We start from the raw sequence: 18,340 nt of genomic DNA, 5'->3' as shown, positions 1-18,340 counted from the left end.
GGCAGTCCAGCTCTGGGGAGGTGCTTGCTGGAGGAGTCAGGAGGGAGGTGCAGAAGGTCCTGGGTTGTTGTAGCTGGTGAGGAAGAAGAGTGTGCTGGGGGGGGGGGGGACAGAGAGGGGGGGACAGAGAGGGGGTTGGGGGAACAGAGAGGAGGCTGGGAGGGACAGAGGGAGGTGGTGCTGGGGGGGGACAGAGAGTGAGGTGGGGCTGGGGGGGGACAGAGAGGGAGGTGGTGCTGGGGGGGACAGAGAGGGGATTGGGGGAACAGAGAGGAGGCTGGGAGGGACAGAGGGAGGTGGTGCTGGGGGAGGGACAGAGAGGGAGGTGGTGCTGAGGGGGACAGAGAGGGGGTTGGTGCTGGGGGACACAGAGAGGGGGCTGGTGCTGGGATAGGCACTGTGCTGCTGCTGCTGGCAGGGCAGGGGCAGGGCAGCTCAGCTTCCTTTCTTGTGGCTCCATGGGGCTAGGCCTGGCTGGCCTTAGGCACCCTGTCAGGGGTAGAGTCCCATGGGACACTGCCCAGGTGTGTGTGGCCTTGCTGTCATTTGCTGGGTGCCTTCTTGCCTTGATTCAGCTTTCAGGCCACTGTGCCCTCCATGTGCCTGCTGCCCAGGGCTGTCCCATGGACCAGCAGCTGCTCTGCCTTCCAGGGTCCTGCAGCCTTCAGTTCAGCCCAGCCTGGGTGGTGGCCATGCTCTGGTGTCCCAGGCCTGCTGAACGCTCAGTGTGCCCCTGGGTGGTGCTGGAATCCCTGGGCCCTTGTCAGACATCTGGGTGCTGGCCTGGGTGCTGTTGGAGATCAGAGGGCTCTGGGTGGCCTGGGCTGGAGCAGTGAGCACTTGGGAGCCTGGGGAGATGGAGGGCAGCAGTGCCTGAGTGCCTCAGCTGTGCCAAGCAGCCTCTTTCTCTCCTCGAGAAGTGACTCTCAGGGAGACATCCTGGTGGTGAGGGCAGCCTCCCCCTGCTGCTGCTGGCTTCCTTGTTTGCATGTTGCCTTTGCTTCCTTCTCCCCTTCTTGGCTCCGTTGGTTGTTGCCCATCCTGACTCCATCTGTTCAGGAGGGCCTCTGGGGGCAGGACCTGGAGCAGTGGTTTGGAACTGGAGCAGGGCAGAGTTAGGTTGGGGATCAGAAGGAAGCTCTGCACAGTGAGGCTGGGGAGGGCCTGGCACAGGCTGCCCAGGGAGGTGGTTGGGGCTCTGATCCTGCAGACATTCAAGGTCAGAGTGGATGTGGCCCTGGGCAGCCTGCTCCAGCTGGAGCTGTCCCTGCTGCCTGCAGGGGTTGGACAAGATGCCCTTTGAGGGTCACTTCTGAGCAGCAGCCACCACATGATTGGCATGGAAAGGCTTTCAGGGTAGTCTCAGAAGCCATGAAGGAGACTTGGGCTGTCCTGGGGCTGGGATGTGGGAAGGTTTCTGATGCTCTCTGTGCTGCTGGAGGCTGTGTGCTGCCACCTGCCAGGCTGGAGCAAAGGAAGGAGATGATCCCCCTGGGCTAGGGAGGGAGCCAGCTGGGGATGGAGGATGAGGAGCTCTGCCTTGACCCACCCTTTCCTCTGCTGAGCACCAGGGTGCTGTAAATGTTCCAGCAGTGGATGGGTCTGGCCTGCTGCCAGGCCTGGGGAAATGGGAGCTCTGGCTGCTGCTGCAGCTGTTCTGGTGGGTTAGGTAATGGAACAAGAGGCCTGGACACTGGGAGTGCAATAAGATGAAGAGAAGAAGGCATTTTCGACCTGAACTCAGTGACTTCTGCTCTCCTGGAGCTTGCTGCTAATGCTCTGTCTAGATCAGGAGCCAGGAGTTTCCTGCTGCCTTCTCTTCTGATGGTGACACTGGCAGCAGATTGGGCAGCAGGGAGTTGTGTGCAGGGGCTGGGGAGTGTCACCCTGGGGCTCTGGGCTTCCTTTGATCCTCCTCCTTTTAACTGGAGTGTATTTATAGACAGGGACAGGGCAGTGTGGTTGCAGGGATTCTGCAGACCTTGGTGCTGTGTATGCTTTGGTGGCTGGGGAGGAGCAGCTGAGGGAGCTGGGGGTGTCCAGCCTGGAGAAGAGGAGGCTGAGGAGAGGCCTCCTTGCTCTCTGCAGCTCCCTGAGAGGAGGCTGGAGCCAGCTGGGGGTTTGGCTCTGCTCTCAAGGAACAAGGGACAGGACAAGAAGAAACAGCCTCAGGTTGCCCCAGGGGAGGTTTAGGTTGGACATGAGGAGCAATTTCTGCCCCTTGAGGGTTGTCCAGGCCTGGCCCAGGGCAGTGGTGGAGCCTCCATCCCTGGAGGGTGTCAGAGCTGTGGCAATGTGGTGCTGAGGGCCATGTTCAGTAGTGCCCTGGCAGTGCTGGGTTAGGGGCTGGCCTGCATGATCTGAAAGGGCTCTTCCAACCCAAACACTTCTGTGATTCCTCCTGTGAGTCTCCATTTGAAGCCCTTCCAGCAGCAGTGTGAGCAGGGAGCTGCTCCCTGTGCTGTCAGCTCAGGTCATGCTCTGTGTTTGTCAGTAGGACCAGAGGCAGGAGGTGAGATCAGTGTGGGCAGGAGCTGCCCAGGACCTGAGTGTTTCAGCCCTTCCTGGTGTCAGGCCCTTCAGGCAGCAGGGCCTCCCTGCTCTGCTGTGCTGCAGGGCACTGGGCAGCTTTTGCCCTTAGCCCAGCCTTGGGGCCCTGGCAGCGTGCCCCAACCCTTGCAGAGCCACAGTGCTGCTGGAGATGGTTTCTGAGGGCGAGAGCAGGAGATCCAGATCTGAAGTCAAAGGCAGATGGCAAAGGAAGCCCCCAGTGGCAAAACTCCTCCAGTTCCTACCCATTCCCACCAGCTAATGTCCCTGGTTTTAGGCCCTTCCTCATTATGCTGTATCATGGAGGTGTCTGGGTTGGAAGAGGCCTCTGAGCTCACCCAGTCCAACCAGCAGCCCAACCCCACCGTGGCCACCAAGCCATGGCCCCAGCTGCCATGGCCACAGGCTTCTGGAACACCTCCCGGGCTGGGGACTCCACCACCTCCCTGGGCAGCCTCTGCCAACCCCTGACGACTCCTGCAGCACAGAAATTGTTCCTCAGCTCCAACCTAAACTTCCTCTGCTGCAGCTTGAGACTGTTTTGTCTTGTTCCATCACCTGATACGAGGGAGCAGAGCCCAACCCCCAGCTGCCTCCAGCCTCCTCCCAGGGAGCTGCAGAGAGCAATGAGGTCTCCTTCAGCCTCCTCTTCCCCAGGCTCAACACCCCCAGCTCCCTCAGCTGCTCCTCCCCAGCCCTGCCCTCCAGACCCTTCCCCAGCATGGTTGCCCTTCTCTGGCCCTGCTCCAGGCCTCAATGTCCTTCTGGGAGTGAGCAACCCCTGACTACCTGGCATTGAGGGGACCCTAGCTAACTGGCATCGAGTGACCCTACCTAACTGGCATCCAGGGTACCCTACCTAACTGGCACTGAAGGACCCTAGCTAACTGGCACTAGGGACCCTAGCTAACTGGGACTAGGGACCCTAGCTAACTGGCATTGAGGGACCCTAGCTAACTGGCACTGAGGGGCCCCGAGTAACTGGCACTGAGGGACCCTAGCTAACTGGCATTGAGGGGACCCTAGCTAACTGGCACTGAGGGACCCTAGCTAACTGGCATTGAGGGGACCCTAGCTAACTGGCACTGAGGGACCCTAGCTAACTGGCATTGAGGGACCCTAGCTAACTGGCACTGAGGGACCCTAGCTAACTGGCATTGAGGGGACCCTAGCTAACTGGCATTGAGGGACCCTAGCTAACTGGCATTGAGGGAGCCTACCTAACTGGCATTGAGGGGACCCTAGCTAACTGGCACTGAGGGTACCCTACCTAACTGGCATTGAGGGACCCTAGCTAACTGGCATTGAGGGACCCTAGCTAACTGGCACTGAGGGACCCTAGCTAACTGGCATTGAGGGACCCTAGCTAACTGGCACTGAGGGACCCTAGCTAACTGGCATCAAGGGACCCTGACAATCCTGCACTCAGCGACCCTACCTAACTGGCACTGAGGGACCCTAGCTAACTGGCATTGAGGGACCCTAGCTAACTGGCATTGAGGGACCCTAGCTAACTGGCACTGAGGGACCCTACCTAACTGGCATTGAGGGACCCTAGCTAACTGGCATTGAGGGGACCCTGGCTAACTGGCATTGAGGGACCCTAGCTAACTGGCATGGAGGGGACCCTAGCTAACTGGCATTGAGGGACCCTAGCTAACTGGCACTGAGGGACCCTAGCTAACTGGCATTGAGGGGGCCCTACCTAACTGGCATTGAGGGACCCTAGCTAACTGGCACTGAGGGACCCTAGCTAACTGGCATTGAGGGACCCTAGCTAACTGGCACTGAGGGACCCTAGCTAACTGGCATTGAGGGACCCTAGCTAACTGGCATGGAGGGGACCCTAGCTAACTGGCACTGAGGGACCCTACCTAACTGGCATTGAGGGACCCTAGCTAACTGGCATTGAGGGACCCTAGCTAACTGGCATTGAGGGAGCCTACCTAACTGGCATTGAGGGACCCTAGCTAACTGGCATTGAGGGACCCTACCTAACTGGCATTGAGGGACCCTAGCTAACTGGCATTGAGGGAGACTACCTAACTGGCATTGAGGGGACCCTAGCTAACTGGCATTGAGGGTACCCTACCTAACTGGCACTGAGGGGCCCTAGCTAACTGGCACTGAGGGTACCCTACCTAACTGGCATTGAGGGGCCCTAGCTAACTGGCACTGAGGGTACCCTACCTAACTGGCACTGAGGGGCCCTAGCTAACTGGCACTGAGGGTACCCTACCTAACTGGCATTGAGGGACCCTAGCTAACTGGCACTGAAGGACCCTAGCTAACTGGCACTAGGGACCCTAGCTAACTGGCATTGAGGGACCCTAGCTAACTGGCACTGAGGGGCCCCGAGTAACTGGCATTGAGGGACCCTAGCTAACTGGCATTGAGGGGACCCTAGCTAACTGGCACTGAGGGACCCTAGCTAACTGGCATTGAGGGACCCTAGCTAACTGGCATTGAGGGGACCCTAGCTAACTGGCACTGAGGGACCCTAGCTAACTGGCATTGAGGGACCCTAGCTAACTGGCACTGAGGGACCCTAGCTAACTGGCATTGAGGGGACCCTAGCTAACTGGCATTGAGGGACCCTAGCTAACTGGCATTGAGGGGACCCTAGCTAACTGGCATTGAGGGAGCCTACCTAACTGGCATTGAGGGGACCCTAGCTAACTGGCACTGAGGGTACCCTACCTAACTGGCATTGAGGGACCCTAGCTAACTGGCATCGAGGGACCCTAGCTAACTGGCATTGAGGGGACCCTAGCTAACTGGCATTGAGGGGGCCCTACCTAACTGGCATTGAGGGACCCTAGCTAACTGGCATTGAGGGACCCTAGCTAACTGGCACTGAGGGACCCTAGCTAACTGGCATTGAGGGACCCTAGCTAACTGGCATGGAGGGGACCCTAGCTAACTGGCACTGAGGGACCCTACCTAACTGGCATTGAGGGACCCTAGCTAACTGGCATTGAGGGACCCTAGCTAACTGGCACTGAGGGACCCTAGCTAATTGGCATTGAGGGGACCCTGGCTAACTGGCATTGAGGGACCCTAGCTAACTGGCATTGAGGGAGCCTACCTAACTGGCATTGAGGGACCCTAGCTAACTGGCATTGAGGGAGCCTACCTAACTGGCATTGAGGGGACCCTGACTAACTGGCATTGAGGGTACCCTACCTAACTGGCACTGAGGGGCCCTAGCTAACTGGCACTGAGGGTACCCTACCTAACTGGCATTGAGGGACCCTAGCTAACTGGCACTGAGGGACCCTAGCTAACTGGCACTGAGGGTACCCTACCTAACTGGCATTGAGGGACCCTACCTAACTGGCATTGAGGGACCCTAGCTAACTGGCACTGAGGGACCCTAGCTAATTGGCATTGAGGGGACCCTGGCTAACTGGCATTGAGGGACCCTAGCTAACTGGCATTGAGGGGACCCTAGCTAACTGGCATTGAGGGAGCCTACCTAACTGGCATTGAGGGGACCCTAGCTAACTGGCACTGAGGGACCCTAGCTAACTGGCATTGAGGGGACCCTGGCTAACTGGCACTGAGGGACCCTAGCTAACTGGCATTGAGGGGCCCTAGCTAACTGGCATTGAGGGACCCTAGCTAACTGGCATTGAGGGGACCCTAGCTAACTGGCATTGAGGGGCCCTAGCTAACTGGCATGGAGGGGACCCTAGCTAACTGGCATTGAGGGACCCTAGCTAACTGGCATTGAGGGACCCTAGCTAACTGGCATTGAGGGACCCTAGCTAACTGGCATTGAGGGGCCCTAGCTAACTGGCATTGAGGGACCCTACCTTACTGGCACTGAGGGACCCTGACTAACTGGCACTGAGTGACCCTGACTAACTGGCACTGAGTGACCCTGACTAACTGGCATTGAGGACCCTAGCTAACTTGCAGAGCCCTTCCCTAGCAGCAGTGCTGTGCTGGTGAGCTGCAGGCAGGGCCTTGGTCTCGATGCTCTGCCAGGTCTCCTCCTCTGCTTCCCTGCAGCTGTTTTCTCTCAGGCTGAAGCTGCTGCTGGCTGTTCTCTGCAGAAGATGACAGGACCCACCCAGCCTGCCTTACTAATACTGTGTTTTACTAACAGTTTATCTCCACACAGGTGACCCAAGTAGCAAGACAGCCTGGCCCTCCTGCCCCATCCCCTTACACTGCACATGAGATAACCAAGGGACACCCAAACCTTGCTGCCACGCCGCCGGGACATGCCTCGTCCCCTGGGCTCTCACAGGTAAGAGCTGCCCTCCCAGCACAGCCTTCCCAGCCTCCCTCTTTCCCTCCTGCCCTCCTCTCAGCTCTGCTGCTCCAGATGGGCCCCAGGCTCCCTGCTGGGGCCGGCTCCGGGCTGGTTGGTGAGCGATGGCTGCGGGGGGCCGGATCCGGGCGGTGCCCTGCGGGCCGCGGCTGCAGCTTGAGGCTGTGACAAACCAGAGCAGCCTCAGGCAGGGTGAGAGCTGAGCAGTGCTGGGGCAGGCTGCTATGGGCCATGGCCTCACACCCATGGCCTCTGCTAGGGGCTCTCCATGTCCATGCTTTGCAGGATGCTGTGATTGGCTAAGGAGGGGCATGGGCAGGGGGATGCAGGATTGCAGTGAGAGCAGCAGTGACAGCAGTGCTGGAGGAGCAGTGGGGAGTGAGGGCTGTGGAGCAGACTGGGCCTGGTGGAGACTTCAGGAGCTGAACACTCTGCAGGGCTGACCTGGAAGTGCAGAAGCTTCTCTTCAAAAAGGGTCAAAGCAACAGGGGGAGGTTCTGCTCCCCCTCTGCTCTGCCTGGTTGAAGCCACCTCTGGAGTCCTGGGTCCAGTGCTGGGCTACCCACAAGAGACACTGGGAAGTACCTGGAGAGAGTGCAGTGAGGGCTTCAAAGCTGCTGAGGGGCCTGGAGCAGCTCTGGGAGCAGCAAAGGCTGAGAGCCCTGGGGCTGAGAGCCTGCAGAAGAGCAGCCCCAGAGGGGAGCTGAGCAATGCTCAGCAAGAGCTAAAGGAGCTGTGGGGGGCAAGAGGCTGGGGCCAGGCTCTGGTCTGTGGTGCCCAGGGCCAGGCCAAGGGGCAGGGGGCACAAACTGGAACCCAGGAGGTTGGAGCTGAGCAGGAGGAGAAAGTTGTTTGGTGTGAGGGTGCTGAGGCCTGGAGCAGGCTGCCCAGAGAGGTTGTGGAGTGTCCTGGTGTGGAGAGCATCCAACCCCCCTGGCTCCTGGGCAGGGTGCTGTGGGTGCCCTGCTGGAGCTGGGCTTGGACTGGAGGAGCTCCAGAGGTCCTTTCTAACTGCTGCTGTTCTGTGAACCTGTGCAGTGGGGCACAGGAAGAGGAGAGATGAAAGACACAGGATTGGGGAGAGCAGGGTAAGGATGAGCAGGGAGGTTTGAGGCAGAGGAAAGCCTTTGGTGCTGTTTGCTCTTGTTTAACTTCCACCTGTTGCAACAAATGGAGTGAAGGAGGAGGAGCTGAGCAGTGAGCTGGGAAGCAGCCAGGTTTGCTCCTGAGGATGGTGGCAGGGGGGGAGGCAGCACAAGCTGAGAGCCCTGAGCCTGTGACAGTGCTGGGGAAGAGCAGGACAGTCCTCTGCCAGCCATGTGGGGTGAAACACTACACTCCAGCTGAGCTTTGGGGTGGCAGATGTGTGCAAGCAGCAAGGTCAGGTCAGGAGCTCCTGCTGCGTCCAGCTGGGGTTGGGTGGGGAAAGAGGAAACCTGTGTTGGGAGATGGGAGAATGCTCATCCCTCAGAGGTGACTCTGGGAAGAAATTCCCCACTGAGGGTGGGGAGAGATTGGGACAGGCTGCCCAGGGAGGTTGGGGATGTGGGAGGTTGGGGTTGTGACCCATCTGGTGGCTGTGGGGCAGGCTGTGGATGTGGTCTGCCTGGACTGCAGCAAGGCCTTTGCCACCATCCCCCACAGCAAACTGCTGGACAAGCTGTCAGCCCCTGGCTGGGACAGCAGCTCTCTGAGCTGGGTTAGGAACTGGCTGGAGGCTGAGCCCAGAGAGTGGTGGTGAATGGTGCCACAGCCAGCTGGCAGCCAGGCACCAGTGGTGTGCCCCAGGGAGCAGTGCTGGGCCCTGTGCTCTTTAACATCTTCATTGATGATCTGGAGGAGGGCATTGAGTCAGGCATCAGCAAGTTTGCCGCTGACACCAAGCTGGGAGCAGATGTTGGTCAGTGAGAGGGCAGAAGGGCTCTGCAGAGGGACCTTGCCAGGCTGGACAGATGGGTGGAGGCCAACAGGATGGCATTCAACAAATCCAAGTGCCAGGGGCTGCACTTTGGCCACAGCAACCCCAGGCAGAGCTACAGGCTGGGGGCAGAGTGGCTGAGAGCTGCCAAACAGAGAGGTAGCTGGGGGTGCTGATTGACAGCTGCCTGAACAGGAGCCAGCAGTGTGCCCAGGGGGCCAAGAAGGTCAATGGCATCCTGGCCTGCATCAGGAAGAGTGTGGCCAGCAGGAGCAGGGAAGTCCTTGTGCCCTGTGCTCAGCACTGCTTAGGCCACACCTTGAGTCCTGTGTCCAGTTCTGGGCTCCTCAGTTCAAGAAGGACATTGAGAGACTTGAAGGTGTCCAGAGAAGGGCAAGAAAGCTGGGGAGGGGTCTGGAGCACAGCCCTGTGAGGAGAGGCTGAGGGAGCTGGGGTTGCTTAGCCTGGAGAAGAGGAGGCTCAGGGGAGACCTTCTTGCTCTCTGCAACTCCCTGAAGAGAGGTTGTAGCCAGGTGGGGGTTGGGCTCTTCTGCCAGGCACCCAGCCCCAGAACAAGAGGACACAGCCTGAAGCTGTGCCAGGGGAGGTTTAGGCTGGAGGTGAGGAGAAAGTTCTTCCAGAGAGAGTTGTTGGCCATTGGGATGTGCTGCCCAGGGAGGTGGTGGAGTCCCCACCCCTGGAGGTGTTCAAGGGGAGATTGGATGTGGCACTTGGTGCCATGGTCTAGTCATGAGGTCTGTGGTGATAGGTTGAACTCAATGATCCTTGAGGTCCTTTCCAACCTTAGTGATACTGTGAGACTGTGGCTGTCCCCTGCCTGGAGGTGTTCAGGGCCAGGCTGGATGAGGCCTTGAGCAACTGGGCTGGGGGGAGCTGTCCCTGCCCAGGGCAGGGGCTGGCACTGGCTGAGCTTTGAGCTCCCTTCCTGCCCAACCCACTCTGTGATTTGTGGAGTGGAGAGGAGAGGCTGCAGTGTCTATTTCTGATCCTAGCTAGCTTGCAGGCAGCCTGCCCCAGGGCTGGGCCTTGCCCTCTTGCTGCTGGTTGCTGGAGCAAGCTCTCTGCTTGGGAGCCTGAGGCTGCCGCAGCGAGGGCAGAGCGCAGCAGGGCTGCACAGCAGCCCCCAGAGCCAGCTCTGCCTTCTGTCATCTGTCAGCAAACTGCCTGCTGGCAAAGCTCACCCACAGAGGGAGGCTGATGGTGTGGGGAGGGAAGGCAGAGAACATTCTAGGCAGCCTCTTTCAGAAGGTCTCTGCTCAAGGGAGTTCTGCTGTTGGCTCAGTGCAGGCGCAGGCAGCGCTGCCGGGGCCAGAGCTCCTCTCCTGCTGCCAGCAGGCTGCTGCTGTCCTGCCCTGCTGCCCCTCAGCACCTTGGAGATGCTCCTCAGACCCCCACCCTGCCCAGGAGCACCTTGACCTTACAGCCTCCCCAGCAGCTCAGGGAGGATCTTTGTCCTCTGTGTGCTTAGGGAGAGGAAGGGAAGCTAAGAGAAGGGTTTGAAAAGGCTCAGGAGAAGCAGGTTTGGAGCTGGGAGAGGGAGAGTGGAACTGGAGAGAAGGAAGAGGGTGGTGAGAGCCTGGCCCAGGCTGCCCAGAGAGGGTAATGTCCCACCCCTGGACCTGTCCAGGTGAGGTGGTTGGGTCTCTGAGCAGCCTGCTCTGGTTGTCCCTGCTGAGTGCAGGGGTTGGACTGGATGAGCTCCAGAGCTCCTTTCCCACCCAAAGCAGCCTTGAGCCTCTCTGATTCTATGATCCAAGGTTGAAGGCTAGGCCAAGCCTCAGTCAGTGGCAATCCCAGGCACAAATGCAGGCTGGGCAGGGACTGGCTGGAAAGCAGCCCTGAGGAGAGAGCCTTGGGGGTGCTGGGGGAGGAGAAGCTCCCCAGGAGCTCTCAGTGTGCACTTGCAGCCCAGAAAGCCAAGCAGAGCCTGGGCTGCAGCAGGAGAAGTGTGGCCAGCAGGGCAAGGGAGGTGATTCTCCCCCTCTGCTCAGCTCTGGGCAGACCCCACCTGGAGTCCTGCCTCCAGTTCTGGAGCCCCTATGGCAAGAGGGATGTGGAGGTGCTGGAAGGTGTCCAGAGCAGGGCCAGGAGGAGGAGCAGAGGGCTGGAGCTGCTCTGCTGTGAGCACAGACTGAAGGAGTTGGGGCTGTTCAGTCTGGAGAAGAGAAGGCTCTGAGGTGACCTCATTGTGGCCTTCCAGGATCTGAAGGGGGCTCCAGGAAGGCTGGGGAGGGACTGCTCAGGATCTCAGGGAGTGATAGGACTAGGGGGAATGGAATGAAGCTGGAGGTGGGGAGATTGAGGCTGGAGGGGAGGAGGAAGTTCTTCCCCATGAGAGTGGTGAAGCCCTGGACTGGGTTGTGCAGGGAGGTGGTTGAGGCCCCAGCCCTGGAGGTGTTTGCAGCCAGGCTGGCTGAGGCTGTGGCCAGGCTGCTCTAGTGTGGGGTGTCCCTGCCCATGGCAGGGGGGTTGGAACTGGCTGAGCCTTGTGGTCCCTTCCACCCCTGACTGATACTGTGATACTATGATACTATGGTTGGACTCAGTGGTCTCAGAGGCCTTTGCCAGCCCAAACACTTCCTTGATTCTGTGGTTCTCTAACTCCTGCTCTGTCCTTCTGGGGCTCAGGGAACCTGAGCTGGGTGGCTTCTGACTGACTGCTAAGACACTGCACAGTGCTGAGGGGCTGGAGCAGCCCTGCTGTGGGCAGAGCTTGGCTTTGCCCTGCCCCCCCTGTGCCTGAGGGGGAGGGGGGTGCTTGTGCCCACCAAGGGGGGTGGGGGGTCTGGGTTTGGCAGGCATGGAGAAAGGCAACAAAGCTGGTCTGGAGAACAGCTCTGGTGGGGAGCTGCTGAGGGGACTGGGGTTGTCCAGCCTGGAGTAAAGGAGGCTCAAGAGAGGCAGAGAACTGCTGGAGAGAGTCCAGGGGAGGCTCTGAAGCTGCTGAGGGGCCTGGAGCAGCTCTGGGAGCAGCAAAGGCTGAGAGCCCTGGGGCTGAGAGCCTGCAGCAGAGCAGCCCCAGAGGAGAGCTGAGCAATGCTCAGCAAGAGCTAAAGGAGCTGTGGGGGGCAAGAGGCTGGGGCCAGGCTCTGGTCTGTGGTGCCCAGGGCCAGGCCAAGGGGCAGAGGGCACAAACTGGCACCCAGGAGGAGAAAGTTGTTTGGTGTGAGGGTGCTGAGGCCTGGAGCAGGCTGCCCAGAGAGGTTGTGGAGTGTCCTGGTGTGGAGAGCTTCCAACCCCCCCGGGCCTTGTGCTGCTGGGCAGGGTGCTGTGGGTGCCCTGCTTTGGCAGGGGGGCACTGGCAGATGGTCTCTGGAGCTGATCTGATGCAGCCCTCCCTGTGCTGGGAGTCTGTAACCACAGCTCAGGACACTCAGTGTCTGCTATGGGAAGCAGGTGCAGAGCTGCTGTACCTTGACAGCACCAGAACAAGAGGACACAGTCTCAGGCTGTGCCAGGGGAGGTTTAGGCTGGAGGTTAGGAGGAAGTTCTACACAGAGAGAGAGATTGCCCTTGGGATGTGCTGCCTGGGGAGGTGGTGGAGTCACCATCACTGGAGGTGTTCAGGAGGAGACTTGATGGGGTGCTTGGTGCCATGGGTTAGTTGGTTGGATGGTGTTGGATGATAGGTTGGATTGGATGATCCTGAAGGTCTCTTCCAACCTGGTCTGGTCTGGTCTGGTCTATTCTATTCCATTCCATTCCATTCCATTCCATTCCATTCCATTCCATTCCATTCCATTCCATTCCATTCCATTCTTTCCTTTCCTTGAGCTCCCCTTGAGGGAGCAGCAGCAGCTGGGGTGCTGCTCCTCTTCTGTGTCCCTTCATCCTCCACCTTTGCCTGGGACACAGCCCAGATGAGGAGGACTTGCTGCTTGACTTCCTGCAAGGGCTTTCATAATGGCCAAGCCCTGGCACTTCCCTGCCCTCCAGAACTGCTTCCTGCAGCAGCAGGGGGAGAGCTTGGTAGTGGTGGGAGCAGTCCCCCACCCCTGGCTCTGCAGCCCTGCTGCTGCCCAGATTCCAGGGCCCTGAAGTCATGCTGCTGCTCTCAGGAATGTGGTGGGAATGCACAGCACATGTTGCCACAGGGAGGTTGTGGCCAGATGTGGCCCCACAGCCCCCAAGCTTCCTCTTTCTGCTGCTCTTTGCACCAGAGGGCCCCTTGCAGGGGCTGGGAGAGGAGACCTCTCCCTTGCCTCCTCTTTTGGCTTGAAAGCTTCAGAGGTGGTTGGGCTGAGGCAACAGAGCAGCTCCAGAGAAGGGCAATGAAGCTGGGGAGAGGTTTGGAGAGCAGCACTTGGGAGGAGAGGCTGAGGGACCTGGAGAGGAGGCTGAGGGAGACCTCATAGCTCTCTAAGCTCCCTGAGAGGAAGCTGGAGCCAGCTGGGGGTTGGTCTCCCCAGTATCAGGTAATAGGGTGAGAGGAAACAGCCTGAAACTGTGCCAGGGGAGGGTTAGGTTGGACAAGAGGAACAATTTCTGTCCTGCAAGTGTGGCCAGGGGTTGGCACAGGCTGCTCAGGGAGGTGGTGGAGTCCTCATCCCTGGAGGTGTTGAAGAAATGAGGAGCTGTGGCACTTCAGGGCATGGTTTGGTGCTCCTGGAGGGCTTGGGTGGAAGGTTGGACTGGGTGATCTCAGAGGCCTTTGCCACCTTTAATGGCTCTGTGACTTTACTGTCTCAGTGTCCAGAGGAAAGGAGAAGCCACTGGAGGAGGAGTGGAGAAGTCTGTCCTGGGGCAGGGCCAGCAGAGCAGGGCCTGGAACTGTGGTGTGCCACAGGGTAACAGCCTGGCTGAGCACTCCTGGCATGGCTGGGGGGAGGCAGAGCAGGCTGGGAGCCTGCCCTCAGCTCTGCTGCCTGCTGGCAGTGGGAGCTGCCCCAGGGCAGCCAGGCTGGGGCTGGGGAGGAGGCAGCAGCAGGGTGCTGCCCTCTGTGCAGTGAGCAGGGCACAGGGAGAGGCTCCTCCAGTGGCTCCATGAGCAGCAGGCACTGGGGGAGGCTTGGGGCATCAGGAGCAGCCAGGTCCATCCCTCCTCATCCCTGGAGGATCCTGAGGAACAAGAGCAGTGCTTCTGCTAGATGAGAGGAAGCACCACAGGAAGGGAACAGTTTGGCTTTCTCCACTCAGCTGCAGCCCTGTGGGCTGTGAGGTGCCTGTGAGGGGCTCCTGAGCAGCAGGATGGTAACCACCAAGTCAGTCTCACCTGGAAAGATCATGGAGCAGATCCTCCTGGAGGCAGTGCTGGCTCAGAAGAATAGTGAAGAGGTGATTGGGAGCAGTCAGCATGGCTTCCCCAAGGGCAAATCCTGCCTGACCAACCTGGTGGCCTTCCCTGAGCAGGTGACAACATCAACAGCTGAGGGGAGAGCAGCTGATGTCGTTTGGCTGGAGCTGAGCACAGCCTTCAGCACTGTCCTGCACCACATCCTGGTCCCCAGGCTGGTGACACATGGGTGTGAGGGGTGACCACTGGATGGGTACAGAGCTGGCTTGATGGCTGCACCCAGAGAGTGGCTGTCCATGGCTCCATGGCCCAGGGGAGGCCAGGGACAAGCAGAGTCCCTCAGGGATCAGTCCTGGGCCCAGGCCTGTTCAACATCCCTGGGGGTGCCATGGACAGTGGCACTGAGTGCAGCCTCAGCAGGGTTGCTGCTGACACCAAGCTGTGTGGTGCAGCAGACAGCTGGAGGGAAGGGATCCATCCAGAGGGAGCTGGGCAGGCTGGAGAGGTGGGCACAAGCCAACCTCAGGAGGTTCAACAAGAGCAAGGGCAGGGTCCTGCAGCTGGCCTGGGGCAACCCCAGGCACAAATGCAGGCTGGGCAGGGACTGGCTGGAAAGCAGCCCTGAGGAGAGAGCCTGGGGGGTGCTGGGGGAGGAGAAGCTCCCCAGGAGCTCTCAGTGTGCACTTGCAGCCCAGAAAGCCAAGCAGAGCCTGGGCTGCAGCAGGAGAAGTGTGGCCAGCAGGGCAAGGGAGGTGATTCTCCCCCTCTGCTCAGCTCTGGGGAGACCCCACCTGGAGTCCTGCCTCCAGTTCTGGAGCCCCTGTGGCAAGAGGGATGTGGAGGTGCTGGAAGGTGTCCAGAGCAGGGCCAGGAGGAGGAGCAGAGGGCTGGAGCTGCTCTGCTGTGAGCACAGACTGAAGGAGTTGGGGCTGTTCAGTCTGGAGAAGAGAAGGCTCCCAGGTGACCTCATTGTGGCCTTCCAGGATCTGCAGGGGGCTCCAGGAAGGCTGGGGAGGGACTGCTCAGGATCTCAGGTAGTGATAGGACTAGGGGGAATGGAATGAAGCTGGAGGTGGGGAGATTGAGGCTGGAGGTGAGGAGGAAGTTCTTCCCCATGAGAGTGGTGAAGCCCTGGACTGGGTTGTGCAGGGAGGTGGTTGAGGCCCCAGCCCTGGAGGTGTTTGCAGCCAGGCTGGCTGAGGCTCTGGCCAGGCTGCTCTAGTGTGGGGTGTCCCTGCCCATGGCAGGGGGGTTGGAACTGGCTGATCCTTGTGGTCCCTTCCCACCCTGACTGATACTGTGATACTATGAAGTGACCACACTTGGAGCCCAGGGGCAGCAATCCTCTCTGCACTCAGCTGTCCCTGAGCTCAGCAGTGCTCCAGAGACTGATGGATTCATGGAATGGGTTGGGATGGAAGGGAGCTCAGAGCTCAGCCAGCTCCAGCCCCCTGCCATAGGCAGGGACCCCTCCCCCCAGCCCAGGCTGCTCAAGGCCTCATCCAGCCTGGCCCTGAACACCTCCAGGCAGGGCACAGCCACAGCCTCCCTGGGCAGCCTGTGCCAGAGTCTCCCCAGCCTCACTCTGAAGAATTCCTCTCTCATCCCCAGTCTCAGTCTGCCCTCCTCAAGCTTCACTTCCCTGCCCTCATCCTGGCACTCCCAGCCCTGGCTGCCTCCCAGGCTAAGGGCTGCAGTGCCAGGGGAGCAGAGGACTCTCTGCATCTATGGAGACCTCACTCTGGAGCCACTGGAGGGATTTGCAGCTGGGTTTAGTGATCCTTCTCCTCAGTGCCTCACAGCACAGAGATGCAGCAGCCTGGGAGCTGAATTCTCAGCAGTTTGCTGCTCAGAGGCTGTGACTTTTGGGTGCCTGGGTGGAATCCAAACCAGCTTGTCCTAGCTGCAACTTGTTACCATCTGGTTCTGTGCCTGAAGTGAAGAGAGTTTTGTGGTCTCATCCTGGCCCTCAGGAAATGTCCCCATGGCTGACTGAGTGTTTGGAACAGCAGTGAGGCCTTGCTCAGGGCCCTCAGGTCTGGGGATCCCTGCCAGGCAGCCTGGCTGCCATCTGTGCCAAGCCCCAAGCCCTTCTTGTATCAGCTTGGATCCCTGTGCAGGAGCCAGGATCCTGCTAGAGCCATGATTCATGGGTGGGGTTGGGAGGGACCTCACAGCTCAGCCAGCTCCAGCCCCCTGCCAGGGGCAGGGACACCTCCCCCCAGCCCAGGCTGCTCAAGTCTTCATCCAGTCTGGCCCTGAGTACCTTCAGGCAGGGCACAGCCACAGCCTCCCTGGGCAGCCTGTGCCAGAGTCTCCCCAGCCTCACTGCAAAGAATTTCTTCCTCCTCTCCAGTCTCACTCTCCCCTCTCCCAGCTCAAAGCCATTGTCCTCATCCTGGCACTCCCAGCCCTTGTCCAGAGTCCCTCCCCAGCTCTCCTGGAGCCCTTCAGGTGCTGGAAGGCTGCTCTGAGGTCTCCCTGGAGCCTTCTCTTCTCCAGGCTGCACAGCCCCAACTCTCCCAGCCTGGCCCCATAGGGGAGGTTCTCAGCCCTCTGATCATCCCCATGGCCTCCTCTGGAGCCTCTCCAGCAGCTCCAGGTCCTTCTTGTGCTGGGGGCCCCAGAGCTTCAGGTGGGGTCTGAGCAGAGCAGAGCAGAGGGGCAGAATCCCCTCCCTGTGCTGCTGCTCTCCCTGCTCTGGCTGCAGCTCTCCTTCAAGGGGAAGAAATTGTTCCTCATGTCCAACCTAAACCTGCCCTGGGGCAACTGCCCAGGTCCCTTCTTGTCCTAGTCAAGGTGTCCAAGTGTGTCTTTGCTGTCACCCTCTCAGTTGATCTTTTCACAACTCTGCCTGGCAGGGACTTGAAATGAGCTGGCTGGAAGGGACCTCCAAAGCTCCTCCAGTCCAAGCCCTGCACTCAACAGGGACCTCCTCCACTGGAGCAGGTTGCCCAGAGCCCTGTTGGGCCTCCTCTTGAATATCTGCAGGGCTGTTGCCTCAGCCACCGCCCTGGTGGGGCTGGTTTGAGCCTTAAGAGGAGTTTAAGAGCTGAGATGGTAGCAAGAAACCAAGAACTCCTCCCCCTGCCCCCAAAGAGGCTGGAGTGAACCTGCCAGGGAGCAACCTGGAGTGGCTTTGTGAGCAGGAGAAGCAAAGCTGTTAGCAATATGTTTCTAGAGCAGTCCCAGGGAGGGGGTACAGGGGGAAGCAACAAGGATGAACAGGAGAGGATACAACCCAGGTGTGGATGGCCTTGTGTCTCCCTTGGTGTGTGTGGATTAGAATAGAATAAAGCAAACCAGGTTGGAAGAGACCTTCAAGATCATCCAGTCCAACCCATCAACCAATCCAACCCACCCAAACAGCTAACCCATGGCACCAAGCACCCCATCAGTCTCCTCCTGAACACCTTCAATGACAGCGACTCCACCACCTCCCCGGGCAGCCCATTCCAATGGGCAATCACTCTCTCTGTGTAGAACTTCTTCCTAACATCCAACCTGAACCTCCCCTGGCACAGCCTGAGACTGTGTCCTCTTGTTCTGGTACTGGGTGCCTGGGAGAAGAGACCAACCTCTGCCTGTCTACAACCTCCCTTCAGGTAGTTGTAGAGAGTGATAAGGTCACCCCTGAGCCTCCTCTTCTCCAGGCTGAGCAACCCCAGCTCCCTCAGCCTCTCCTCACAGGGCTGTGTTCCAAACCCCTCACCAACTTTGTTGCCCTTCTCTGGACTCGTTCCAGCAGCTCAACCTCCTTCCTAACCTGAGGAGCCCAGAACTGGACACAGGACTCGAGGTGTGGCCTCACCAGTGCAGTGTACAGGGGCAGAATGAGCTCCCTGCTCCTGCTGGCCACACTCTTCCTGATGCAGGCCAGGATGCCATTGGCCCTCTTGGCTGCCTGGGCACACTGCAGGCTCATGTTCAGCCTACCATCGACCAGCACCCCCCAGGTCCCTCTCTGCCTGGCTGCTCTCAGCCACTCTGCCCCCAGCCTGTAGCCCTGCCTGGGGTTGTTGTGGCCAATGTGCAGCCCCTGGCACTTGGATGTGTTCAATCTCCTGCCCTTGGCCTCTGCCCCTCTGCCCAGCCTGTCCAGGTCCCTCTGCAGAGCCTCTCTACCCTCTAACAGATCAACTCCTGCCCCCAGCTTGGTGTCATCTGCACATTTACTGCTGATGGACTCAATGCCCTCATCCAGATCATCAGTAAAGATGTCAAAGAGCACAGGGCCCAGCACTGCTCCCTGGGGCACACCACTGGTGCCTGGCTGCCAGCTGGCTGTGGCACCATTCCCCACCACTCTCTGGGCTCAGCCTCCAGCCAGGTCCTA

At 59.4% G+C, this 18,340-nt stretch overlaps 1 protein-coding gene across 21 annotated transcripts in view; it reads left to right on the top strand.

Annotated features, from left to right (window-relative positions):
• The window catches only part of EIF4G3 (eukaryotic translation initiation factor 4 gamma 3), a 228,978-nt gene that overhangs the window by 73,022 nt on the left and 137,616 nt on the right, over positions 1 to 18,340 (top strand). For 18 of the 21 annotated variants that reach the window (XM_068162759.1, XM_068162756.1, XM_068162755.1 and 15 more), the window contains exon 3: positions 6,665 to 6,808. In XM_068162759.1, the coding sequence (XP_068018860.1) occupies positions 6,665 to 6,808 (144 nt within the window). The remainder of the gene's footprint in view (positions 1 to 6,664; positions 6,809 to 18,340) is intronic. The other 3 variants (XM_068162751.1, XM_068162768.1, XM_068162762.1) reach the window with 1 other exon arrangement.

Source organism: Melanerpes formicivorus, unplaced genomic scaffold (genome assembly GCF_026170545.1).
Source record: "Melanerpes formicivorus ecotype bairdi unplaced genomic scaffold, bMelFor1.0.p_v2 SCAF_67, whole genome shotgun sequence".
Classification (NCBI taxonomy): Eukaryota; Metazoa; Chordata; class Aves; order Piciformes; family Picidae; genus Melanerpes; species Melanerpes formicivorus.
Note: the sequence above shows the minus strand (reverse complement) of the source record. Positions and strands in the feature narration are given on the sequence as shown.